This window comes from Ursus arctos, unplaced genomic scaffold (genome assembly GCF_023065955.2).
Source record: "Ursus arctos isolate Adak ecotype North America unplaced genomic scaffold, UrsArc2.0 scaffold_2, whole genome shotgun sequence".
Taxonomy (NCBI): domain Eukaryota; kingdom Metazoa; phylum Chordata; class Mammalia; order Carnivora; family Ursidae; genus Ursus; species Ursus arctos.
Window position 1 is genome coordinate 803,973 of NW_026622874.1, and position 27,975 is coordinate 831,947.

Consider the following 27,975-nt stretch of genomic DNA (forward strand, 5'->3'; position numbering starts at 1 on the left):
TACGACTAAAACAAAATCTAGCTGATGCCCACGAAGGTGGCCCTGATGTAATGAAACAGCCTCACATGTATCACGAACCTACGTAGAAAGACTGAATACTATTTAAGTAGAGATCGCACGGGGTCCTGGAGCAACTGCCCGGCTCTTAGTCCCAAGTAAGGACTTGAGTCTAAGCCCTCTGACGGTTAACAAAATTCAACCTCTGAGCCTTGTTTGAAGGACAATAATGACCCACCCTACAAAATCTCTGTAAAGAATTTGTGACATAATGAATGTAAGGAGCTTTTGTATAAAGGTCCTAATCAATGTTCTTACTGGTATTGACAGATACCTACAAGGATCCTTTCCCCTCGCATTTTGTGGAGAGGAATGCACGTGGACGTATTTTACACGTGCTTCAGGGGAATACTGTAGATTCGAGCCGAGGCACAGCTTGTACAGCTGGGCACCGGAGCTCGCCGACAATGCCAGGAATCGACGAGCTTTGTGACAACTGACCAAGCTCTGCCGATTCAGACCCGGTCACTGCTACCCAGGTTGCTTCGAACATCTTAGCCCTGCGGCAGGAAAGCCTGTGTGCTTCTTAAGGCTGCGTCCTGCATCAGTGTGTTGAGTGTCACACAAAGGGTGTATACGGGAACGAGGGAGCGCAGGGATGATTAATGCACTCAGAACACACTATATCCATCGAGTGTCTGCTCCACTCTGGTCCTGCTGAAGACAGTGAGGAACAAGCTACCTGCAGGAGTGAGGACTTCGTCCTCTTACGGACGACGGGAACTACTGCAGGCTTGCCCGCCGTCTCTTTCCCAGCAAAGTTCACTTGTATAAGGGGCTTTCGTATTCCTCTCTAAAGATTTGTTTTACTCGCTACTGTAAGAGAGATTATCAGCTCTCTTTTAAAAATGTAAAAATTAAAGTTAAAACACTTTAACTCGCTTCAAGGTTGACACGGGCAGCAAGATGCATTCCTCAGCTCAGGAGCGCGTTCACTTCATGTTCCTCCTCCGGGGATTTGGCAAGGACGTCACCCGGACGACTGTGACATGTGTGCGGTCAGCCCTCCCCCACTGACCTAGAGCCCTGTGTCTCCACCTCTCACTCAGAGGTTACTGGAGATGGTTCCATCAGCACTGGGTGGGGAATCTCCCACGGCAATGATAGGAATTTCATTCATGCTAGGGTCTGACCGTGTTTCCTCTTTTCCACCCAATTTCCAAAATCTTTCCACTGACCAAATTCCCCTGGGGTAGTCATCTTCCAAGACGGTGGGTGATGGTCCCTCACAATCTCTTCTCCTGGTATTCACACCCCTGTGCAGTCCTCACGCTGTACCACCGTTGGTCTGTGTGCCAAGAGACTATGGCAGAGGTGATGATGTGATACTTCTGAAATCTGGCTACAAAGGAGTAAGGTTTCCAACTTGGGGCCCTCTTTCTATCTTGGGGTGCCATGGGGAAGCTATGTCTTGAGTCCACATATGCAGGGGTCTTGGTGGTCAGCAACAGGAGTCTCCTGCCAACCACGGTGTGAGTGATGCGGATTCTCCCACTCCTTCAGATGACTGCAGTCCTGGTCAACAGCCTGACTACAGCCTCATGGGAGACTGAGACTCAGAACCACGGGGAAAGCAACTCCCAGGTTTCGGAACCTCAGAGGCTGGGGAAAAGAGCAATGTGCGTGTTTGATGCCGCTAAGTGGGGGACTTTGTTAGGCAACAGTACATCCACTCAAGCTTCAAACCTCAGATCCAGCTCTGCTGATTCCCAAAGCCTTTGGGCATTCCACCAGGTCAAAGGGATCTGCCAACTTTTCTTCACAGCCGTACCCCTTGTGTTCTTTTCTCCCTTCAAACGCACGACTGCTGAAACTAACTACCAGTTGTCGAACAATGACTATGTGCTACGTACCTCTACTTTGTCTCAGTGCATTCTCAGTGGCCCTTGAGGAGCCTGGGACTTGAAGGTGTTTGGTGAAATGACACACGTGGGCAGCGAGCTGGTACTGGAGCCAAGTGTTTTGAGCTGCCGTTGTTCTCCTGTCCTACATCGAACTGTGCAGCTGAGAAGCTCCCCCCAGGCCCTCAGCATTTCAGACAGGGGGACGACAGATGGAGAGCGGTCGTGGTGCATAGGGCTTTGCATCGTAGGAGGAGTGGGGACAGAAGTGCGAAGCAGGCGAGTCTCTCTGTCCAGCTTCATGGAATCCATCATTTGGATTTAGCTCACAATCCTATGTTCCTCTACCCTCTCATCACACGAAGGAGAACTAACATAATCCCTTATCAGGCTTTCTAAGTCATGGAAAAGCATGCCAAAATTAACACGATTGCCCTTCTTTACGGTAGAGATCTTGTTACAGAAATCAAAAAGACATCTACTACGAGCCAATCTCACTTTTGAAGTCCATGTCAGAATCCTAAATAAATAAGCACAAACAAAATCCAGTGTCACATGAAGAACACGATGCATCATAACCAAGTGGGGATTATTCTGGGATTTCAGGGATCAATCAACATTAGGAACTCCATTAACAGAATTCACGTAATCATAACGATGTAGGAAAGAACGTTAGGGTCTGAAGCCGATGGCCAAGAAAGAATTCTTGAGATGTCTTTGGTGCAAAAAGGTGATTTTATTAAAGTACGGGGACAGGACCCGTGGGCAGAAAGAGCTGCACCGGGGTTGTGAGGAATGGCCCATTATATACTTTCAAGTTGGGAGGGGGTTAGGGATAGCCTAAGTCTCTAAGGAATTTGGAAGCAAGGTTTCCAGTACCTGGAAGGGGCTAGCTATTGTTGGGAAAAGGTCATTTATTACTGTCTAATAGAACCTTAGTCATGAGACCCTTCAGATGTATATCGGTGGGCCATATGCTTGGGGGATGATTGCCGACATGTGTCTTGGGGGGTTTAGAGATAACAGAAATTTCTAAAGGAATTTTTATACGTTAAAGTAGACTTAACAGGATCTTGGTTGGGGTGTGGGGGGCTCAGGCTAAGATTGCCTTTTGCCCTTAACAAAGTATTAACTTCGAGGCAGCTGAGTCCCTAGAGGAATGTCACTTTGCCTGTTTCAAGGACTTGTCAATGGGCTGTAGGTAGTAAGGAGATTTAATAATTTTTCTTCTGCCTTTGTTTCCCACATCATTAAGACCTAAATATTTGAAAATCACACCTATATAAGATGCCAGTTAATGTCCACTTTCTTAATTATATACACAGTTGCTTTTTTAAGATATAAAAGAAAAGTAAACACCACTTACAACAACTGAAAAAGAAAGAAACTTAACAAGAAATGAGTAAAAGCTGCACGAGGAAAATTTAAGGTGCTTGTGAAAGACACAAAAGTAGACATAAACAAACGGAGTGGATAGGATGATTCAGCTTCATAAAGAAGTCAATTCTCCCAATTTTTATATAAATTTAACGAATTCAATTAAAATGCCAAAAAATGTTTTTTCTTCTGATGTTAGCTAGATGAATGTTTCCAAAACTATATGGAAAAATAATTAGGAAAAACCTAAAATGAAGGACAATGAGTGAGGAGCGGAGTGGGGGTGCGGAAGGTAAGATCCCCAGCCTGGATGACATCTTCATGTCACATGCCCCGCATGTAAAGGGGTGGGGGGCTCTCGGGTATCCAATGACCATACTCCTTGTTTTCTCTCTTTTCCTTCACTTCACGTTCTTACAGTATAATTCTGTGCTGTGGGGTGAGATTTCCAGATGTGCGTACCTCTTAGAAAGACTCTAGTTTGCTTTTAATAAAATTTGTTTCATTGAAGAAGTTACGCCTTTCCTTTTCTCTGGTTTATTGGAAGTCCTAGCTTATCTTAACTGCTTTCCCTTCCTGAATTGTCCTGTTAACCTCAGGGCCTGGCTTGTTAGGGGAAAAAGCTCAATTCTGGCTCCTTCTAAAGGAGAACACGCCCTCAGGGAACACAGGACAAAACTCAACCTCTCCTCAATTTCCTCCTCCGTGAAACAGGGCTACGATCCACGTCAAACTAGCAGAGTGAAGGGTCATAGAATACACCACCCCGAATATCTCACTTGGGCATACTGATTATTTTGAGATGTGGCCACTTAAAACACCAACTTTCCCTGAACTCCCCTTACCTGCCTAAGGACAGATCCTCTAAGAGCGTCTGAGCGGTCACAAGTCCCCTCTGTGGGAGTTTCATCAACGTAGAACGCGGATTCTTCTCACAGGAGAGGACAGTAGAGGTCCTCACCACACCCAGATAAACACTGTCACAAGCTATCATACCTCTTATCCGTTCTTCAGAGGGAGTCACCGCCCCTGAAAATCATTTACTCTGCCCGACGAGGCCTACGTGCCCTTCCTTTTTCCCTGTCAAGATGGTACTGAAGTCTGTATTCTAAGTTCCCTCAGGCAGTTACTCATTTTTCCTGGGTATCTTTCATGTCTACGTGAGGTATGTATGTGACAAACTTCTGTTTTTCTTTCCTTCAATCTGTCTTTTATTGTAGACGTCTCAGCGAGGGCTCCGAAGTGTAGAGGAAAAGTGACTTTTGCTCCTGCATGAGAGTTATGTGAAGATTACAAAGAAAATGTGTTGGCGATCTCATTCTGTGCCAATACCAGCTTTATCCAGAGGTGCAGAGGGCCATGAGGACCACCTAGTGTTCGGTACTAGCCCCCCACTACGGCTTGTGGGGCCCTGCGCCACTCCAGTGTCCTGTGGCTGGGATTCCTCATCTGTTGAGAGGAGAACATAGCCGTACTGCCTGGGGTTGCTGTGAGCACTGGCTGAGCTCAGTAATTTATGTGAGGTGCTCAGAACACTGACCGGCCCCTGCTGAATGTTCTCTGGGCACTGTTATCTACCACCCATCTTCCTTGCCATCACTGGGGAAACAGAGGTATTGGTTCTCCCAGTGTTGCCGTTGCTCTGGGGAGAGAGCTGCAGGGACCCAAGAGGACAGGACCTCATTCCCTTCCTTCATAATCAAAGGAAACTAAAGACCCAACTAAGACCAGAAAAAAAAAATCATTAATATCAATGTTGCCTTTCCCCGTTTCTAAAGGACAGAAACACATTCAGTCTCAGGGATGGCTGGGGGCTTTTGTTGCTTTAAAGTGCCACTTTTCAGGAACTTGAAATTTGATGAGGGGAAAGACCAATGTTAGGTCACCTAGATGACAAGTACTATTGTCTGCAATTACAGGATAATCACACAATCACGTAGGTCTTTTCTGGGCCATTTGTAAGTATTTTAAAATGGAGAGAGAAAATGTAGGACATCATATGAAGAAATAAGATATTATAAATACCTGCACATTTTAAGAGGTTTCCAGACCTAGTTTTCTCAGAAACAAAAAAAATACTTAATATATTTTCTCCTGAAGAAAATAGTCTGCTATAGAGAGTGTATCCAAGTTGCAACCATTTCTTTAAAGTAGCAAATAAAGAATAGTCTTATCAGAAATTACCATAGTGGAATGGAAACCTTTTTAGAGGAACTTTTTCCTCAAGATAACCAAACATGATATGAAATGAAATAATTATAACAAATTACATTATTTGTATTAAATTATAACAAATATTTTTATTAAATTATAACAAATATATTATTTTTATCTCGATAATACTCTCTCAAACATAAAATAGGCTGCAGCTTCTTGGTCCCGATTCACAGAAAAAATACCAAAATTCTTAATATTTGAGTTAATGAAGCCAACGACAGAAATTCTTTGAAAATTTACCACCACTCCTCACAATAACAACAGCTTGCAAAATCGATTCAATTTTTGATCCAATAAGAAAAAGGAGCAGTCACTTAATGTACACCAAATTTCAAAAGCATGTTATCTATTTTAGAAATGGAAAATGTAAGAAAAGCTATGCTGATTATGAAACATACTAAAAAAAAATGTAGTCAAGTTCTCCGTGGGGATACATCCAGTCTCCTCTCTGGAGTTACTCCAGAGAGACGTCCGTCTCTGTCTCTGAGGCTGAGTGGAATTGAGACAATTTCGATGATTGCTCTCACACGTGTGAAAATCACACCCTGGGCCTACTCAATACCCCACCTTAGGCTAAAAGGGAATCAGCTATGAATTCCACACACAAAATAATAGATTTTGGCCATGGAAAAAATGTGCAATCAAGGAATAACCTTCACCATCAATAACATAACACCTAGAGTTTAAGCCTCCAGCCCTTCCTCCTCCTCTCTTCCTAGTGTGCCGATTACCACCTACAACGTACAATACACAGAATTTAAAACCCGAGTGGATGACAAGCATGTTGCACCATCTCTTTCCATTAAGTTCACTGAGACATGATGCTCTCAAATTTCTGTCTCAAGTCCTTTAACCGATAACTTTCCAATTGCATCTTCTCCCGGGGAGAAACACTGACTCAACCTTAGGCATGAAGGAGGTCCAAGCGGACCCGAGAGAAGCGACCGGGACGCCACAGCCCTGGACGACTGCGAACACGAGATTCCCCGGCCCCCCCGACGCCATCCACCGAACAACGAGCAGGACGAAAGCCTTCTTCCCTTAGACAAAATCTGCCTCCTTCTATCCTAAGTGAAGTAGGATAATTCTCCTCCCTTCTCCAGCGACTGCGGCTCAAATCCTTGAAAACACGATGAACAGCGTCCCGCGTTTGCGCCCTGCACCTGATTTCTCAGCTCCTCTCACTCCCGCGTATCTTACCACAGCCTTCTGCCCACCCGCATCGTCCCACTCACCCTGCTCACAGGATGGCCAGCGTGGCTAACGTGACCACTCTCAGGGGCGGGATACCACGCGCCCCAGCGTGGTCCGACCGTGTCAGAGCGTGGCAGAGTGTGCCTTCCTTCCTCGGGGGCCTTGGGGGCCAATTACAAGGTTGTAAGATGATTTTATCAAGAATAAATGGGACACATCCTCCTTGTAGAAAATTAAAATTACCCGAATTACAAATACCCCAGAATTATTACAAATCAACATTTGGCATATTTTCTCATAATTGTTTCTCCAGGCAGTTAGTTTTTAAAACAAATTTGGGATCATTTACATATAATTATATAGGCAGATAATTTCATTTCATATTTCACCATTGGTTTTCTCCACATTTTAAAAATTCTTCGAACCGCTCATCTTGAATGGTTATACGGTAGCTTATCTTATAGGTATACCTTATTTAAACACCCTTATTGCTGAATATTTATCCTAGTTCAGGTTTTTAGCTACCTTTATATATTTAACCACTCTAATTTCTTTGCATAACTTTGAATAAGTTAACTTATACCTGCAAAAGATTTTAACTGCTTATTCATATTGCTAAATTATTTTTCAGGGATGCAATGACAACGCACACGTCTATGGTAACGAGACCTGTGATGTGCAGTTCCTTTCCTTATAACCCCTGCTGTCACTTAGGAGTCCTACCGATGCGGTGCTTATGCCTGGGTTAGGAGAAGCATTCTTCGGTGCGCGATTAGGTCTTGGTCTTTCAGGGAGCCTGTGGTCCCTGGGCTGTACTATTTACAAGTTCTTTCTCTTGGTAAGATAGGAAGGCTAGAGAGGGGCTGGAGTGCAGTATTTCCCACCCCTCATGTTGGTTAGGCTTTTGTACAACTTTGGTCAGTTTGGCTCAGTTTCAAACAGTTTCTCTTAAAGGCAGTCTTTTTATGAAGATGAGAATGTTCTCGACATATTTAAAAATAGTTCTTTTTCCCTTTCCTCTGTGAGAAGCAGGAGGGACTTTTCTCAGATCTTTGTGGTGTGAATCTAGGAGGTCTTCTGGAGGTGAACTCACAAAAGTGTGGGGCCTGCCCCCAACACTGGGCTCCCCTGAAGCTGTCATTGTCAAGCTTGTTTACAATGACCTCCAGCAATCCGTCAAGGAGAACTCTAGTTTTCTTACCCCAGCACCAGTTCCTGTAGGGGCCTCTGCTCCTGGGATTCTGCCCTGGTCAGTCATGATTTCCTATAACCACTTGTCTGCCTCTCCAGTTTTGAGGACTGACACTGGTTTGTCCTGAGACATCATTCTCTGACAGATCTAAGTACGATTGTTGATTTTCAGCTGTTTCTTGTTATGAGAATGGAAGTGACAGCTTTCAAGGTCTTTGTATGCTGGACTGAGAGTCTTCATTCTTTTTTCAACACTACTATTGTTTCTTTTTTCTTACTATATATGTAAAGATCCATTAATGTCTAATTTTAATACTGTCTGTGGATTTGTCTCTCCATCCATCTGTCCAACTACATACTCATCTATTTACTTATTCCTCTGCAACAACCAGATAACCTACCTTTGGGCCTAAGATGGTAAGATGGAATAAAATAAATGGTTGTGGATTACCTCTTTAAAAAATCTTTGCAAATTTAGTGGTAAAAAAAAAAAAGCATTTTTCATTATATTTTTATTTCTTTGACTTTTTCTCACTGATTTACAAGTTCTATATTTGTTAGAAGATTGCTCTTTTGCTATATATAATACTGTATCATTTACCTTGTTTTTCTGTTTTTTTTTTTGTGGTGTGTATCATTTTGAACCTAAACATTAAAGAGATCAAAGTGATGGTTTTGTGTGATAATTAAAAGTCTGAAAGAACTTAAGTTGTACCATGAATATAACAAGTTAGTGAAAGCTATAAATTAAATATAAGAATTATGGATGAGATGATGAAGTCACCACATGGAAGGTAATTTAACATCAGTATATAATGAAGTCCCCTTCCCCATGTAATGAGATATTATATGGTAATGAGATATTATATGTAATGAGGATAAACTAACAACAACTACATGCAATAATATGAAAAAAATCTCATACAAAGATGTAGAATACAAAAGAGTGCAACTAATGATTTCATTTATATAAAGATGAAGAGTAGGCAAGCCTCTATAGAGCATGAGAGGTTACTGTTGTAGAGGGGGTAGACTGGAATGGTCTCTAGGAGGACTCTGGGATTCTGGTAATGCTCTGTTTTTGTTTTGCTTTGTTTTGTTTTTAATCTGGATGCTTGTTATATGGCTGTGTTCAATTTGTGAAAATTCATTGAGTACTTATGCTTTATGCAATTTTCTGGATATAGTTTATACTTCAATAAAAGTTTAAAAGATACCTGTCCCTTGACCTTGTGCCAGGTTTCCTTACCTCTTCCCCAACAAAATGTGCCAAGCTGACGTCTCCCATAGCGTGTCTGCAGGAGTATTTGTAATTGTGGTCTTGTGCTCCACAGTTTGTGTTACAAATAATGTTCCTTTGTAGCACTGTCTGCAAAGTATAACTTTGGAGCTCCCACTGGGCAATGGCGAATTTTCAAGGTTAGCAGAAAGGTGACACATTATATATGGCCAACTCTACCTCTCAGTGCACACATCTGAATATGCCCAGAATTGAAATGGCCAGTGTTCCCTGGCAGCTCTTTGGATTAACTCTAAGTGGGTGTTAATTAACACGGTGGGGGGAGTCCTTTCACAACGTATACATAAATCAAATCACCACACACACACACACACACACACATTTCATCAGACTGTTTCATACTGATTTATTTGAAGAAAAAAAATGTATAGAGAGTTTAAGCACCTCTCCCAGAATTATGGGACTATATATAAGGAAGAAAAAAGATTAAGAAATCTTACTAATTGATAACTAATCCTCTTTTGACCCAGTTGCTTTCCACTGACAAAATGTTCCCGCCTCTGGGCCTCGATTATTACCCTTCAATTAATGATTTTCAAAGTTAATTTGAGAACCCCAAAACATCCCTTAAAAACTTTGTCCTATATCTGCAACTATTGGCATTTCCAGCTGGATGTTAGGTTGTCATACTCGGCATGCCCTAAAACAAACTCTGTATTCCAAATCTGCAACCACCTTTTAGAAAAATCCTTTGCAAATTTCATACTTCCACAATTTCTCAATTACTCAATTCAAAATTTAGCATTAAATTGTATCCTACATGCAACATTTAAGCATTTAAGACATACTCTCTGCTCCTCAAGACTGTGATCTGACAAACAGTAAAACAAGTATTCTGAAGTTACTGTCAATGAAACCATTAAAAATGCTAATATGCAACTGGAAGTCATAGCCAGAGCAGTCAGACAAGAAAACTAAATAAAAGGCATTCATGTCAGAGAGAAAGAAATAAAACTGTCTCTGTTTGCAAATGACATGATTATATATAAAAAATCCTCAAGAGTCCACCAAAAAACCTGTTAGAACTAATCAAGAAATTCATTAATTTGCAGGATTAAGTTGTAGGATAAAAAATAAACATACACTAACAATGAATTATTTGAAAAAGAAAGAAAGCAATCCTATTTACAATAGCATCAGACATAATAAAATCCTTGGGATAAATTTAAACCAAGGAGGTGAAAAACCTGTACACTGAAAACTGTAAGATACTGATGAAAGAAGCTGGAGAAGACATAAATAAATGGGGAGATATTCTGTGCTGACAGCTTGGAAGAATTAATATTGTCAAAATGTCCATACTGTCTAAAGCTATCTGTAGTTTCAATGCCTCCCCACTGCCGTATTGTTAGCTACATTACCCCGGATTCAAGTCTGTGCACCTCCTACCATCCAAACGGTGGTCACTGTTCTAATTGTAGATGTGCAGCATTTGTTTTCTCAGATCTCTGATTGATTTCTCAGGTGTTCAGAATGATTTGATAACTACGTAATTGTATTCAAGGGACAAGACACACTTAGGGCGCCCCTACTCTGCCATCTTATTATCTTCCCCTTTGCATCACTATTTTTATATGGATAAATACCTAGTAATGTCATTGCTGGTCACAGGATAATTCTATTTTTAACTTTTTGAGGAACCTCCATACTGTTTTCCAGAGTGCCTGCACCAGTTCGCACTCCCACCAACAGTGTAAGAGTATTTCCCCTTTCTCTGCATCCTCGCCAACATCTGTTATTTCCTGAGTTGTTCATTTTAGCCATTTTGACCAGTGTGAGGTGGTATCTCATTGTGGTTTTGATTTATATTTCCCTGATCATAAGCGATGTTGAACATTTTTTCATGTGTCTGTTGGCCATTTGTATGTCTTCTCTGGAGAAATGTCTGTTCATGTCTGCTGCCCATTTCTTGGCTGGATTTTTTGTTTTTTGGGTGTTGATTTTGCTAAGTTCTTTTTTATATTGTGATTTCATTTTCCATTTTTTTTCCACATTGGTCACCCAGAATCCAACATGGGGTAAAAAAATAAGCCTCACTCCAACTCTACCTAATTAAATTTCCAAAATATGAAGGCACTTTTTTCGGGTCCTCTTATCCTTATGGCCTCTAATCTCTACTAATTTCACAATTTCTTTACTTCTTATTTTTGACTTTGCCCCTTCACTATTTACCTCAACTACAGTTCAACCACATTTTTTTTTTTTAAAGTACGGTTTCTAGAACTGAGTACAAAACTCTAAAATTGAGTTCCTTAGCACGGTGACAAGCATAATTTTTACTTCAATTAAACTAGTTCCCAAAATTCTGTTAATACAGACTATGAATGCATTAGCCCTTGAAGGGCTTCATAAAAATATTGAGACATTACATACACTAATTAACACAAATTCCAAATTTCCTTTGACATTTACTACAATTTGGTGTATTTCTTCCACTATCTTCTTGAGTAGTTAGCTTTTGACAATTCTATCTGGAATCCCCAAGAGTCCTTCTTGGTGTTAATGACTTCATTTATTTATTTATTTTTCCTGCAGTAAACATGGCATGCTCAGAGAAGCTAGATTGATTTCATAATGGTAGTTAAGTGCAATAGATTGATTTTACTGTGTTAAGTGACCTCATGGTTTTTTAACAAGTAAAATCATATTACATATATTTTCTATATCTTCAAGTGGAAATTCATGTAATATGCTATAATAATTTAAATTAATTTTTAAAGTATACTTTAAAGACTCTGAGTTGCTGTCTGAGATTTCCCTTTCCCTACCACATATCTAGCTAATGTCTTTCAGCCTATTTTTGATTGAATAAATGCCAGAGTAAAGCCAGATGAAATCAAAGCAAACCAAACAACACAATGTAGCAGATCACCTTGAATTAGTAAAAGCTTCATGAGGATTAACTGTTCCTTGTTATATTTTTTTATTGAAATGTTATTAGTAGGATTGTATAAGAAGTCAAATGAAAAACGTCAATAAATATTACTATTAAAATAACTCCATTTCTGGTTTTTGAAAACAAAGATAGTTTATATATTGATGAAGCTAAACCAATCCAGGAAAATATAATTTTGTAACTTAAAAGCCTTTCAATTAAATTGTGTTATAAATCTGTGAAATTTGAATAGAGGGTTTTTAAAATTCTAATGGGAATATCGATCTCCAGATTTTAAGACTTATAGCGGTCAGTTCATATTTTTATAATTCGTCTTTTTAAAACCAAAATAAAAATAAGGGCATTCTTTGTGATCTCTCTCATGTACGAATAATTTATGTAAACTAGATTTATTTATATCTTTATAAAAATGTTAGATTGTTCTTGAAATAGTATTAGATTACACAAGATTATCCTGAACATGGAGATAGTATTGTATCAACAGCACTGGAGCTGGTCCTTCAGGGTTCATATTGTTTAAGCACACCTGACCATGTTGTTCTCTATCTGGCAGTGGGATTCCCCAAGATTGGGATGCGGGGCCTACAATTTGAAAGATGGCTTGAACTCTGGGCTCTTGAAAACAGCAAAATGAATGAGAAAAGAATATTCAAAAACCATGAGTAAAATATACAAGTAAAATACACCTATACCAAGACGCCTGTAAACACAGCCATATCACAGGCGCAGTCCTACTAACTCTTCATCCCTTCTTTTTGCAGCACGGAGGCACGCAGTGAGGGTATCACTCTTGCTGCCACTGCTTTCTTTAACTGGAGCCCCTCTGCTTCCCCATGGCTCCCCTTCCTCTGTGACTCAGACTGTGGAGTAGGAGACGGTTGGTTCTGGCTTGGCTCTGCTGCTACTAGCGTGTGCACACGAGCAAGTCATGTAAATCCATGACCGTCTGTATTTCCCCCAGAAAACAAATGTGCAGTCATGTCTGTCTTAAAGTGTTTGTGACTCTGTTCGTAAAATGCTTCCACTGGACGTGAATTTAGGAATCAAGGACTATGTTCTAATCAACATTTCATGCAGCAAAATGTCTGGCACATATCGATACAGAATAAATGGTATTTTCGCATGATGTTGCACAAGCAGACTGTTTCAGGACGTTCAGATACGGCTTTTGAGGGAAACAGTGCTTAGTCATTGCATTGGCAGATGGCTACAGGACTGATGCATTAACAAGCTGGGGACAGAGGCTATCCGTCAGAGAGTTCGACAAGTTTCAGAGGTGAGTAGAGAATAATCCCTTTGAAGAGGGGAGTCAACACAATCAGATCATCCCAGGTAAGCTCGTTGATAAACATCAAGGAAGGCCATGTTCTTGTAATTCTCCTATTGCCTAAACCTAGGACACAGATTCCAAGTTCCCGACGAATAGCTAAATAAAGTGGAAAGTGTAGCAGAAACCAAGAGTTCAGCAGTAAAAGACCGATACTAAGAGAGCCCACAGATTAGCGTCCCCCACATCAGCACCTGCTATCCTCAGCACCTAGAAGCTGAGCAAGGGAGATGGAGGCCTTGGCTTCAGGGTGGTTCTCCCTCAGGGTACGCCTCAGAATGATTTTCTGATCGGAAGCCTAGTGAGGGATGCATCATGGGACCCCCTGGAGAGCACTCCTATGTGCTCCTTGCTGTAAGGACACACAGAAGACTGGACAGAGCCAAAACAACTGGGAACAGGTTCTGCCTCCAAGAGGGGCACACAGAGGGCCAGGGACCAGCTGAGGACCTCGGAGGGGATGGAGCAGAGGAGTGGGTGGAGGTGGGATCAATGCACACGCTCTGTGAGCTTGAGTGTTTGCCATGGAACGGATGTGGGCAGTGCAGGGAAGTCACGGCGCGAGTCCTCTTAGGTGGCCAGGAGGCTGCGGGCCATCAAAGCGGAACAAGGCTAGAGATGGGCCACCAGATGTCTGGGGGCATAAAGTGGATATACACAGGAACATAATGTATTGACTCGTTTCCAGAGACTGCTTAAAACAAACAAACAAGGAAAAATCCTACTTCATATTCTTGCAACAATTATGCACATGACCTCATAATCCTTTTTCACCATGAGCAAAAATCTGGAGCTGAACATTGAGCAGGGGAGCCAGTTAATCCTAATTCTACTCTTTTGGGAATTTAAAGAGAAAAAAATTCAATGTAGAATTTAACAACTGCATTGCTATCTAAAATTGAAACACACACACATATATAAAGAAATCTTTGGAAAGCAGGCCTACTTTGGTCTGATCCTGAAGGTAGTTGAGAGGAAAGGTTTTAAAATATTCTCATCAGTCTTGATTTGTCTCATGCTGTGAACCTGATATTTTTTCTGTATTTATGTAAATATTATTCTCTAATGCCTTGTCTATATTTAAAGAAATATATAAAAGACAAACACATAATATCAAAATAGAAAGAAACATATGAGATTAGACATTTTTTCTTATGATGCTCATAACCAGTGTTGAATCCCTTACACAAAGCTTTCTGGTATTAATCAAGGACATTCATTATTTGTTACTCTGAGTCACATGTCTACGTAAGACCGCCGTGTTGCCGTCTTTTCTCCTTCAAGGGTATAAAAGTGTCAAGCACCTCAAACGCCAAGAGTGATGTTGTGGTGGAGAGATGCATAGCTTTGTAAATTAAACATTACACCACGGAATTCTGGTTAGCTTACACGAAAGTGGCAATCTTTTCTTAACGAAATCACCAAGATTTGGTGAAGAGTGATTGGGCTACCATATCGTTTCCTCACTTTTTCAGGCATCCCTCAGTTTCCAAAGGCTCAGATTATGAACTGGAGGTAACATTTGCACATTTGCTTACCACAGGCCTGTGGACGTCCCAGAATGCTCTCTCTTGGCTATCAAGGATCTTCCTTTCAATCTTGTCTCTCTTCTTGTCCACTCTGTCAACATGGTAACAATGAATAGTGAGTAATGTTAACTGTAGCACCTCTCTGGACAAAAGGCCACAACGTGAACAAATTTTCCAAAAGACTCACAAGGACTCACTTTGCTTGTGCTTCTGCTTGCATAAAAATGAACTCCCACTTCCGAGCAAAAGCTCTCTGCAGCCTGGCCAGACTCTCCTGGAAAATACAGCACAGGTGAAGACGTTCTGGGGCTCACTGCTCATTCACCTACTGTGTGCATGTATCAAGAGAGCAACTGCAGAATTTCTAAAGTCGTAAGTGTACTCCTTCTGAATGGTAAGTCATGCCCACTGAATGCAGCTCATCTTCAGATTAACAGTCAGAGGAAACAGGGAAACCTGTCACAAATACTGCTTTTATGAACACTTGACTTTAGAGAACACAAGTAAACATCTAAAATGCGAAAATTACTTTGTATAAAAAAAGTGCTCAAGACTAACCCCCTGGATTTTTCTGTGCCCATATCAGTGGGCAACAGGAAAGCAATGCATTTCTACTAATGCTTCAGTCCGTCTATCCAGTTCCTGACAAGAATGTAAACCCTCCACAGCCTATTAACCGTTTCTACTCAGGAATTCAAAGTCAGTAAATCTCAGCACAGCAATTGTCTGAACAAGTCACATCAGATTAATTTTATCTGCTGATGGTGGCCAACCTGAAGGTTTGGCAAAAGCTGTTTACTCAAAGTAAATGCCCTTTATTTCTCTAAGTTTGGATGTCTTCACTATACACAGGACACATCGAATGTTTTCGCACTTAAGTCGAGTTTAGCAAGACATGCTTCTCCCTTCTCCTGTGAGGTTATGCGTCTAGAAGTTCACCGTCCCCAACATGAAGGACGAGACGAAGCAAGCAAGTCAGGGATTTGAGTCACTATGATGCCTGATCCTGGAAATCTGGTCCTTAAAATCCAGGGTGGAAAGTCAACAGAGTCTCTGGAAATGACCATAGGCCTTATTCCGGTTCATTTTATGACTTTCTTTGCCAGAAGGTCCTGGGTACTTACGGCTTCATAGTCTGCTAATTCCAGCCGTGCCTTGTTTTGCATTGTTCTCTTGCAGAGGTAAACCGCTGAAAGAAAACAAAATCAATCACTTCTTGCCTGCTTATTAACTGGAGGAACTCATTAAAAATAAAAATACAGCATTAGAAATCAAGACATCTTGGTCTCTGTCACTTTTTTCCACTAATAATTTTCTATCTTTATATTTTTTTGACAAAAATAAATAATTGGTAACATTTTTACTGAAATTCAAACATAGTGGTATTTATGAGAAAATAGATATGTTCAGATATGTTTAGAAAGTTGGTAACCCTATTAACATAAACTGAAGGCTTCTTGTCATCTCCTTTGCTACATTTCACCGTCATCAACTGTTTTGCCACTAGGAGAGAGAAACTATAACATCTTCCCTAACTACAACATAACCACCTTTTAATTCCATTTTCCTGAGGACTCAGTATCCTTGCTACCAGGGAAAGTCCACTTGGGCAGGAGATCTATGAGACAGGTGCCAGAGGGAGGGAGGAGAGAGAGAGTTCTACAATGGCACCGCCACTGAAAAACCACATTTCTTTACTTATTTCAGGATTATTAGCAACGCTTATGATAATATCAAGACATTCAGAGCCCTCTGGAATAGTCCTGATTTCCAGGACACTGTTTGTAATTTTTCCATAATATGTGATAGTTGAGTCTCATGAAATTCAAGAGAAGCTATACATGTTAGATGCTGAATAAATCTGCTGGATGAGGACTGTCAAATATGACTTTTGGTAAGGTTAGTTCCGGGGCTGTCCTTATAATTACCACCATTGCACTAAGTAGTGCAAAAACCCTCAGTTTCTGATCAACTCCAGCTGATATCACTAAGAAAATATCTTACGCAGAAAATCTGAGGCCTCTGCAAGCGCTGATGCTGTGTATTCAATTTCTGTCCTCTAATGTTTCCTTTCTGAAGGTCAAGGCCAAGGAGAAAGCAAACCATGGACCGATTCTAACATGACTACAGACACTAAGAACCCAGGAGATGATCTGAGAACACATCTTTCTACAATCTATCATGGGAATTTTATTTTTCCACTAGTATTAGTAATTTTCAAAATTGCTAATTCTCAAAATTAGTAAAATGTAATACATATTGTTATGAAACTCTCCTTTTAATTATTTCAAGTTTACCGTGTGAGCGAATCCTTCCCCAGTCCCTGAATAAAAACTCAAGCAGCATCCACAGTCTTGCTTGTCACTCAGGTAATTCAAAGAGCCCCAATTTATGGAGGGACCATCCCAAGGAATCGTCAAAGATTCAAGCCTGGTGTAAAGTCTTAAGGTCTTCCCCTCTCCCCCAGCTTCTGTGAGAGAAGCGTGACTGTCTCTTTTGTTCACCTTGTTCTGTGTCCCCAGCAAGTATTGCTGACCAAGGCTTCTAACCTCCTGGGGTTGGAGTATAGGGAGGAAGGAGAGGAGAGCGGGTGCTGCCATTCTTGTTTGACTGACACCAGTGTGGTGATCTCGTGTGGCCATTCTCTGGTCTTGGCAGATGAGTTTTAAAGCTGATTATGTTTCTCATGTTACTTTGTGGGATGCTTTGGAGAAACCCTACGCCAGCCTTGCTGGGAATCTCTCACCTGCCACGCCGTTGTAGGGGCTGACCACTGCCACAGCCCTTGGACTACAAGTCTGGCCTCTCTCTGCAGTGTGTTTGCCTGTCCAGGCTGTTCTCTAGGACAGGACTCGCTGTCGTATATGGCTTAAATTACACACGAGAGAAACACTCATGCACTCTTTGCCCTGAAAGTAGACCACAGAACATAGCCACTTCCTTTTAATTCCTCCACCCATAACTAGATGGCCTGTCTCATGTCTCTTGTAACTCCAAGGCCTGGAGTTCGTGATCCGTTGTGTCCCCAGGAGTTGGTGCGTCCCGTCAAGCACTCTCAGAAAGCCCTTGAAATCTTTGTCATGGGGCTTGAGATGAGGGACATCCCCACTCCTTCTTCCCACTTGGGTTGCTGGGGCAAAGACTCCTGACATCTGAACAGCTACAGAGTCAGTCTTGAAGCCAACATGTTCCCCTTTAATGTGCGCAGCGGGAGGGGACAGCAGCTAGTGTGACAATTTGTAGTCAGTCTAGAATAGCACTTTCACGCCTGCTCCTGATCCACTTCACACTTTGGCTGGATCTCCATGTCAACGTCGTGTTACAAAAATCACTTTCCACTCATCAGAAGAGCAGATACGTTCGGGCGACAATAACTCGTTCTGGCCGTAGAGCAGTGAAACAGCACCGCGGTGGGCACCTCAACGGTGAAGTCTTTTCGGGAAGGATTTTGACAACGCGTAAGAAAGCCTTAAAACATTCATGGCCATTGTTCCAGGACCCGCGCTTCTGAGAACGTAACCCAAGGAAACAGCATGAACGCAGAGATGTGAGCCTCCATGCTGTGGGTACAGGAACACAGGGGGCAAGGGCTGCAGGGGTATTCATTCGGTTAAATGCACTGCCATTGAAAACGATGCACACAGGTTGTTTTACTTTGGAGTTGAAATAGTTTAAATTTTAAAATCCTTATCCCTCATGTAAAAGTGAAGACGACGCAGAAAAAAAAATTCTAAAGAAAAAAATCGTTCTAATCTCACTTCTGTCATTATTTGGCACATCATTTGGCTTTTCCCTTCTCTATATATCTACACACATACACATGAATATCTGTATTTATACAAAAACGTTATCTGCATATATTTATTTAAAACTGTACTACACATGCTATCTTATGAGCTTTAGCCTCTAATGTTATAATTGGCTAACTTCTTATCAATCAGCGTCGTTCTGTAACACCCTGAAAAATCATTTCATGATAATCCATTTATCATATATTTAAACGAGTCCTTATTGTTGGGCACTTGGATTATGTCCTTTGTCTTGCAATTATTTACTAATGCTTCTGCAAACATGTACGTATGGTTATGTGTTTATTTGTTATTTTATTTATTTATTTGTTTATTTATTTATTTATTTATTTATTTATTTTTTAAAGATTTTATTTATTTATTCAACAGAGAGAGACACAGCCAGTGAGAGAGGGAACACAAGCAGGGGGAGTGGGAGAGGAAGAAGCAGGCTCCCAGCGGAGGAGCCTGATGCGGGGCTCGATCCCATAACGCCGGGATCACGCCCTGAGCCGAAGGCAGATGCTTAACCGCTGTGCCACCCAGGCGCCCCTATGTGTTTATTTTTTTAGATATTTGATAATTTCCTAAAGTGTCATTGCTGAACGAGAGGGTATGTACCTTTCAAGTCCTCTGTGTAACCAAATTCCATAGTCTAAGCATGAGTATGTCTTGCTTAAACTCTGGAGAGTCCATTTTCAGCAAAACAATCAGAGTTGTTCTGCTAAGACTTAAATCAGATTTCATTGTATTCAAACTCCCCATTTTTCATCTACTTCCTATCTCACCTCACTTCTACTAATGACCAAAGTCCCTGGGTGCCCATTTCATCATCCTGGGACCTCGCTGGCAAACTGACCTCAAACAGCGGCCACGCCCCTGTCAGACACGTGCTCTCAGCGACACCTCTGTCCCCGCTGCCACAGCCCCTTTCCCATCGTCCTCCTCCACACAACTTTCTGCCTCCTCACATAAAACTTCGGTATCCGTTCACGGAGGCAGCGTATTAGCTTCTGTCCGCCGGCTGCCACCTCACGGGAATGCCAGCTCCGTGAGCCGGAGAGGTCTGCTTGTTTTGGTTGCCCCTGTGTCCCCTTGCCTGGAACATACTTGGCCCACACGATGGTCAGGGCATAGTCGCTGAGTAAAAACACCACTAAACTTTTCCTGTCTCTTCTCTTCTGCGAATTAGGTAGTCACGGCTGCTGACTTTTCTCTTGGGGGATTTAGCTTTTCCTTATTAGACTTAAAGCCCATTTATACATTCTAATGACATTCTAAGAAACTAATATCAGATTATATCTATATCTATATCTATATATGCAGGAAATATATTTCCCCATGTTTTTGAGAAGTTTAATAAATGATACAGACAATATTGAGTATACCTCAGCAAACACTTAGTTTTAAATTATATGTTATTTAAATTATATATTTATATATACATACAGCATTCATAGTGCATTTTCTGCAACCTGCTTTTCTAGTCCACATGACGTACTGAGACCCACCCAGGCACTTTCCGTGGCTCATGTGTCTTCACGGCGCTGGTCTATCCTGTGAACGCAGCACTCATCGTTTAAGCCATACACCTATTATTAATTCTTGGACTGTTTTCCTTTGCTCTTTCTTTTTTCTTCTTCTCAGTTTTATTGAGACATAACTGACACGCAGCACTGTATGCGTTTAAAGTGCACAGTGTAATGACAAGACTCACGTAATTATGATCACCACGGTAAGTCCAGTTAACATCCATCATTTCATCCACATACAAAAAAAAAAGGTTTTTTCCCTTGTGATGAGAACTTTTAGGATCTACTCTCTCAGCAACTTTCAAACAGACCATAGAGCGGTGTTCGCCATAGTCTGCACGGTGACAGGACATCTCCAGAACTTGGTCTTATAAATGATGTTTTGTACACTTTGACCTCATTCCTCCAATTCCCGTACCTCCCACCCCTTGCCTCTGATCTTTTCCTTTTTACCTATGAGTGTGTGTGTTTTAACATTCCGTATGTAAGTGAGATAATGCCTCCATATTTTGGAGCTGTTAACAAATAGCGACTCCATATAGGCTCTGATCAACGTATATCCTTGGAATTGGTAGCAGGGCTTTGCGGGACAGGCACAGTCGGAATTTTTAAGACCCTGCCAAACTTCTGCCCACTCTACCCTCCCAGCAATATGCCAATATCCTCACCTTCATGCCAGACTTGAGTTTTGCCAATCTGGCTTGAGAGAGGTGCATTCAAGTGGAACAATTTCATTATGTTTATCTGTTCTCTTAGATTTCCAGTATTTTCACATGAAAGGTTTTAATGAAAAAAGATGAGTATGGATTGCCCCCTTCACTAATTTGGCTCTATTTAATACTTCGTACCGTCGGTTATTTTCATTTGATCTATATTGCAAGCCCTGGTTTCATTTTCTACTTGTGTTTGCCTGGTATATCTGCTTTACCAACCTACTCTAACTGAAAGAGGCGTCATGCTTTCCTTATCTTCCTTGCAGACAGATATTACTGGATTTTATTTATGACCTACGCTAAAGATACCTTCTATTTTAAAAGATGAACTTAATTACATTCATTCTTGTAAGTTATATTTGTTCTTCCTCTTCTTATATCTTGATCTATCTCTCCCTGTGATTGCGATTTCTTTGTTTTCTACCTTTTGTTACATGGGATGAGTTTTCTTTAATTCCCCTTTTAATAATTAAGAAGTCATAAAACTTACCGTTCCATTAGTGGCCATTCTTATGTGTTTAAACAAATGTTTTATATATTTTTCTTGAATTTCAGCCTCAGAAATAAACACTGTCTAATGTTTCCCCCACAATGATGAAGAAAATAATATATTTCTTTCTAAATTTTTTAGTGACTAGAGTTTATTGTATGTTTTATTATAGTTTTTAAAAAATTAATTATAGTATTCATAATCCATTTGGAAATTACTTTTATCACAATTACTTAGATCCTGGAGGGCATGGAGGGAAGGCTGTTGTCTTAGACAATTAAGAGAGAAAAACGTTGACTTGGCATATTTAAAAAAATCTAGATTTGCTGAAAGTATTCTATCACAGCTCAGATCTTCCAAAAAAACAGAGCTATTAACCATGTGGCTACCCTTCTTATTTCTGGTTTCCTTTGGCGTTGCTCACTTAGTTTGGACATGAGGCCACTACACTGGTGAAGTTGACCTAGTGAATCCTGGGTTTGCTGTTGTAACTGTCAGCCAGCATCGCAACCCTGCAAGGACATTGCATTGTTCCCCTAGTTCCTCCCCTTTACTCTTAGGCTTGCTCCCTGCATGTCTGAGAGCCTGAGCTGCTTTATGAAATCTAGGTCAGAGACAAAACATCAGACAAGGTATAGGGCTGTCTCTTTGAGTGCTCTGTTTAAGCCTAAGAAACCTTAATCCAAGATGGGGCAAGCCTTTCTCTGCCTTCCTAAGACTTTTATCTCCAGCCCTCATGCATCGATGAATCATTAATGGGGTTGGTCAGAACTTCATCCAATTCTGTAAAGCTGCCCTAATTTCTTGAGAAGAGAAATTTTAAGTCTGATGTCACCATCTTCCTTTCATTTGGCTAAATTCTATTGACTCCAGAATACATCTTTCAAGTAAGTGGTATATGGCATCATTCTCCAATTTCCACACTGTCCTAATAATTCTTTCTATTCTAGTTTTGCTTTCTTTTCTTCTTATTCCATGCGGGGTTGGGGGAGGGGAAGAAATTTTGGACAATTTCCAGGAAGTATGGTGTACAAGTCAGTTCTTGCTTCTTACATCCATCCCAAGATGCAAATATATTTTGTGATTATATCTAAACAAACATACCCTTAAGACCTCAATGATTTTTGGATTTTTTTATAATAAAAAAAACTTAAAAACATTATCCTTAATTTCACTCTAAAGGAAAGAGATCTTCTTTCCTTCCTTATCTTCCTCAAGAACAGAATTTCCAAAATAATTCTTTGAAGTTATTTTAAACTTAATACAGTCCTATAAAATCTAATACTCATTTAATGACTCAACCATTAGAAATGCACTTGTAGAAATGAAAGTTAAGGAATAACAATACTTTAGGGAATTTTATTTTTTTAAATTTATAAATGAACAGCAACTCAAACATTAATTAACTGAAAGAGAAATGAAATCTTAACAGAAAATTAACTAGAGAACATATGATAAAAATAATCTTAAAATTATTTAATTTTCTGATATGTTTTTTATAGATTTTTTAGATTTTATTTATTTATTTGAGAGAGAGAGTGTGTGTGTGAGAGAGCACAGATAGCGGAAGTAAGGAGAGGGGCAGAGGGAGAAGCAGACTCCCCGCTAAGCAGGGAACCTGACAAGGGGCTCAATCCCAGGACCCTGGGATCACGACCTGAGCTGAAGGCAGACGCTTCATGGACTGAGCCACCCAGGCGCCCCCAAATTTTCTGATATATGCTAATGAAGACCATGCTACTGCAAGTAGTAGAAGGAATTCACTCATGTATGAGATCGAATACCCTGACTAAAGATGAATCAACAGAAGAGGGATCTACTGAGGTCATTTAACACCTGGACCGTGGAAATCTTCCAACACCTGCCGGGAAGGTGTAGCCTTGAGAAGAAAGAATCCCTTTGGGAGACCCATGGGATCATAGCCAAGCACTGAGTATGAGAAGAGTTAGAGCTGTGGACCTCTCTCTCCTTTTCAAGGAAAAGGAAGTGTCCTTGGATGATTTTACCATGCAGACTGCAACATTTTAGGGTGTTAAACACGTATTACCTTATCCAGAGACTTACATCAACGATCTCAGAGAAAAAAAAAGGTGTTGTCATCTTTACTTAATTGACCGTACTAGTGAAATCCAGAGAGCCTAAATCCTCTCCAGAGCCATACAAAGAGAACTCGGCGAATCAGAGGGTTCTTGGGTTATGGCCACACCGCAGATACTAATCACACGTAAACTATGAAGGCAGTGGCAATGGGAGCCCCCCATCAGCTCTCAGAAAGTGCTGAGAAGGGCAGCCGTCCTTCGCATCTGTTTCCACACGCATCCCTTTTTCTTAATTTCTGAGAATGTTGCTCCTAAATGTAGGAACTATTACTGTCACCGCGAATCTTATTTGAATCCCGTTCTCTCCGCATTCATCCACAAATTGTATTACAGATCGTAGGCTCCAACCACTTAAATTGCTAAACAAATGAAACAAATCTTTCTTTGTAAATATATCCGCGGCTCGAAAAGGTTTGATTGCTTTTCTAAGGCTCATGAGTCTCGGCAATGTGTAATTCCTGAAGTTGCTGTGGATATTTTATTCTCCCCAAATTTACTTTCTTTCTTTCTCTTAAAAATTATAGCTAATCATCATTATTTGCTGATTTGCCTGCTTGCTGAAATTTATTTGCAGCTCTCCAGTCTCCACTCGCGGTGTTTTTATGATCACCTGCAGCCGTTTGGAGCTGTCCAGAGCTGCAGGGCGCAGGCTTTCTCAGTCGAGGTGGCGGGGGCAACGCTCTGCCTTCCTGTTCCAGCTGACTCAGTCAAGAACCGTCCTTTTTAGGGTCCATTTAGTGCCACATTTTTGCATTTTTGTGCCTTTTCTGGGTGTGTTTGCTGTCTAAAGTGAGTCCCAGGAAGAGTGCCGCAGAGCCTTCCAGTGTTCCTAAATGCAAGAAGACTGTGACGTGCTTTTGGGAGGCGATGTGTACGTGGGATAAACGCTGGTTGTGAACGACTTAGGATGCCGCTGGTTGTAGGGTCCGTGTCTATTAGTCAAACATATATATGAACTAAGGTGTCTGTTGAAAGAAAAACACATACAACAAAGGTCTTTGTATTGATCGGTTGGCAAAATGGTGTGACCAGAGGCTTGCAGGGACGGAACACTGTCCTTCCCCTAGGAGCAACAGCTCAGTACTCCCTGATCACGTATTTGTGGCAGGTTTATAGAACAGACCCACCTCGAAGAACAGGAGTCAAGTGCATGTGTGTGTGTCTTATGCCCTCTGTTGGAGACTGGCGAGTAAAACAGGTCTTCTCTATGATTACAAAGATGCCCACAAGACGTTCAGAAGCTCTGCGACTTATCTACGGCCGATTACCTGACTTCCCACTCGTATGTGGCACCATTACCTCTGTTGCTTGTAGCATTTAGCAGGGTTTTAAACCAATAGTGGATCTATTTTTTTAACACAGCATAATAAAAATACCATAATTTAACTTTCACGGTATTTCAGAACCACTTTTACAAAGATTTTAAGACTCTCAGGATGAGAGGGGTCTATGTGGAATAATTACACGAGGAGAAGAACAGAATCTTTGCTTTATAAATTAGCCAATTAATCCTTCAAGCAACCCTATCAGGTGGGGGTGTTGTCATTAAAATTGGGCACGGAGAGTTAACTTTTTCAAGTATACAGCTACTCAGCCACTGAATTGGAATGTGAACCCAGTTGTCTGGAAAAACCCATTCTACTTGGAGAAATATTCAGTACAAACTCTGAATCAAGGGTGTATCCTAAAATGTAAAGTACCTAGGAGAACAGTTTCATACATCTCCCAGCTGAAATAAGAGGCCGAGGGTGTTCAGGACAGTACAAGGTTAAGAGCGGTAAAGCAGCCTGATGGAGGCAGATCAGGATTAGGGGGAGACAGAACTTCGCTAAACATCTAAGGACCTGCTCTGCTAACTTCTATAAAGTTTGATTTTGCTCTTCAATTTTACCTGTTTGTTATATTTCTTTCCCTTCCTCTGGAACCTCTGATAGGTTTCTTCCACGCAACTTCCCCAGAGGCGTCTTGACTAAAGCATATTAGCAAAGTGGTCCGTGACCAGGGCAGCACCACAGGCTGCAAATGGTAAATGATCCTAATTACGGGTATGAACCAGATTGCTCCACAAACAAGAAAAACACACCGTAGGTGAAAGCTAGGACTTTGACAGATGAACGGATGAGACAGCATCCTCAAAGTCAGTAAGTGAGGCCTGTTCCTAGGCGGGTGACAAAGTTTTCTGTCCTTTCTGAGTCCGATTCCTAACAAATGGGAATTTTAATGTATTTTTTTCGGACTTTATAGGACGGCTGTGAAATTTGAAGGAAATGATCGATGTAAAGGACTTTTGAAAACGTATGAGGTATTATGCAAATGGAAGATTAAATGTATCTGCAGTGGAACAGATAATCAGCGTTTTAGCCAAGTCTGATGAAAATTCTAAGTATACCTCAGATTCAAAGGCACATATAATTTTTGGAAATAAATTAAAATTTGACTTCATGACCTTGGCAATAATTCTGCTTTAAATATTCAACAGTATACTCATAGCTTAGAATTTCTCTTTCATGCACTCATTTCTTTAAGCTATGACTAGCCAAACTATATTAAGAAGTAAAAATGGATGCATTTTCTTCAAATGTAGGATATAACTTTTTATCAATTGAAAGGTACTCTTTTGTTCATTCACTGTGCCAACTAAGGTTCTAGGCACCAAGATACAGAGATAAACAATTCAGTCAGTGTTGCCTCAATCCTTATGTTTAACTGGGAGGAGACAAATATATAGGTAAACAATAATTATTTTTAATGTTTGCTATACACCTCATAGATAAGTGAATAACCACCATTATTTCCCAAGCCGATTTAGTGCACAAGTCATTTCCATGTGTCTCCTCTTCATCTCCTCTGTGCCTGACAGTAATGGTGTGAGCTACAAAACATAGGTTTATTATATATATAATGTATAAATAGCAAATATATTAAATACATATATATATATTTTATTAGATGGAAACACAAGGCTCAGGATGCAATAGGTTAGCCCAAGTTTTCAGAGCTAGCAAATGGAAGAGGCAGGTCTCAGCTCAAGGCTTTAGGACAAAAAGCTCCTCATGTACCCCAGAGACTTAGCAAGAATGGGGAGTGTTATCGTCTAGCAAGGTGCTGGCCCTAGCGGAGGGTCTGTGGTAAAAATCCATCACACTGCTTCTTTATTTAGTGTTCATACAAACTAATTAGATCAGAGTATGTATAACGTAGCCTATAATTCTATGTAAATGGTTCCCAAGCATATCTTACGTTTCTCTCATACACTTGGCTTCTATTCCCTTTTGAGGTTCATAATGATTATATGTCCATTTAGAATATGAAATTAAAACCTAGTATTCTAATTTGTCTTCATCATCTGACACATTTTGATAGACTTATGACATCTCACAATTTTGTCCCTTAAAATCTCTCTTGATGTTCTAGGAGAAGGGCTATTTTATGCCCACCTAACTGTAATTTCAAGCCTTATAGGGCAAGCATAAAGGTCCTCACTGAAATTCAGAGATGGTCATTTCAAATGTTACTGTTTAAGATTTTTGTTAAAATTGTTGCTGTTAACAATTTTACATTTCACATTGTTTTCACTGTTCTTCAATTTGAGCATAGATAGTTGGCGTCTTTAAAGCGCATATAATGCGTTGGACCACACGGTAAACCCCAGGAATCAAAACTCCTCATTCATTCTATTACTCACTCAGTTAAATGTTTATTGAACACCCACTGATCCTGGATATTGTTCTAGGCACAGGGGATACACAGGAAAGAAGATTTTGTCCTCAAACTTTCAAGCAACTCACAGTCCAGGGTGAGAGACAGCTGCCTGGCCCGCACAGCCGGATGGCCCGCTGCTCTGGGTGCAGTGGAGGCCAATACGTTTGCTGAATCTTAAAGGACCAGTTGTGTTAATCTAGCCATGAATTTTCACATGACTCAGTTTTTCTTTGATTTTCTTCTCCTTTGCAGTATGGGAATAAATACGTTATGATACTTATACATGAAGAAATCCTTAAGAAAAAAAAAATCTACTTCTAGGTAAAGCAACAGATGGATTTTTATATATAGGAGTTCAGTAGAACTCTATTTCCTTTCTTTCCCCTTATTTATTTAGTTTATGTTAAAATCTTACATATTTCTCCCATAATGGGGCTTGAAATAAAAAAAAATTAAACCATGCTTTTCTGGGTATTATTTTTGAATAAGTCTTAGTATCCTTGTATCTGAAATTTGTCATGCCCAACACTGCTCCAAGGATGTACTCTATGGAAGTGTGGACTTTAAAAGCTTTTGCTCATGCACTCACCTCAGGGGGAGGGAAAAAAAGCATTATTTTAAATTTGACTCTAAAAATTTTAACATAAATTTAAATATTCATGAATCATATAATTCTGAAATGTAGATATCCACATTTAAAAATATAACTGTTAACCACTCTT

The 27,975-nt window shown here is 40.6% G+C and overlaps 1 protein-coding gene across 3 annotated transcripts in view; it reads right to left on the reverse strand.

Annotated features, from left to right (window-relative positions):
* RGS7 (regulator of G protein signaling 7) overlaps window positions 1–27,975 on the reverse strand; it is a 580,289-nt gene that overhangs the window by 57,741 nt on the left and 494,573 nt on the right. For all 3 annotated transcript variants that reach the window (XM_057315141.1, XM_057315142.1, XM_057315143.1), the window contains 3 exons: window positions 16,054–16,118; window positions 15,127–15,203; window positions 14,939–15,020 (listed from right to left, as the gene is read on the reverse strand). In XM_057315141.1, the coding sequence (XP_057171124.1) occupies window positions 14,939–15,020; window positions 15,127–15,203; window positions 16,054–16,118 (224 nt within the window). The remainder of the gene's footprint in view (window positions 1–14,938; window positions 15,021–15,126; window positions 15,204–16,053; window positions 16,119–27,975) is intronic.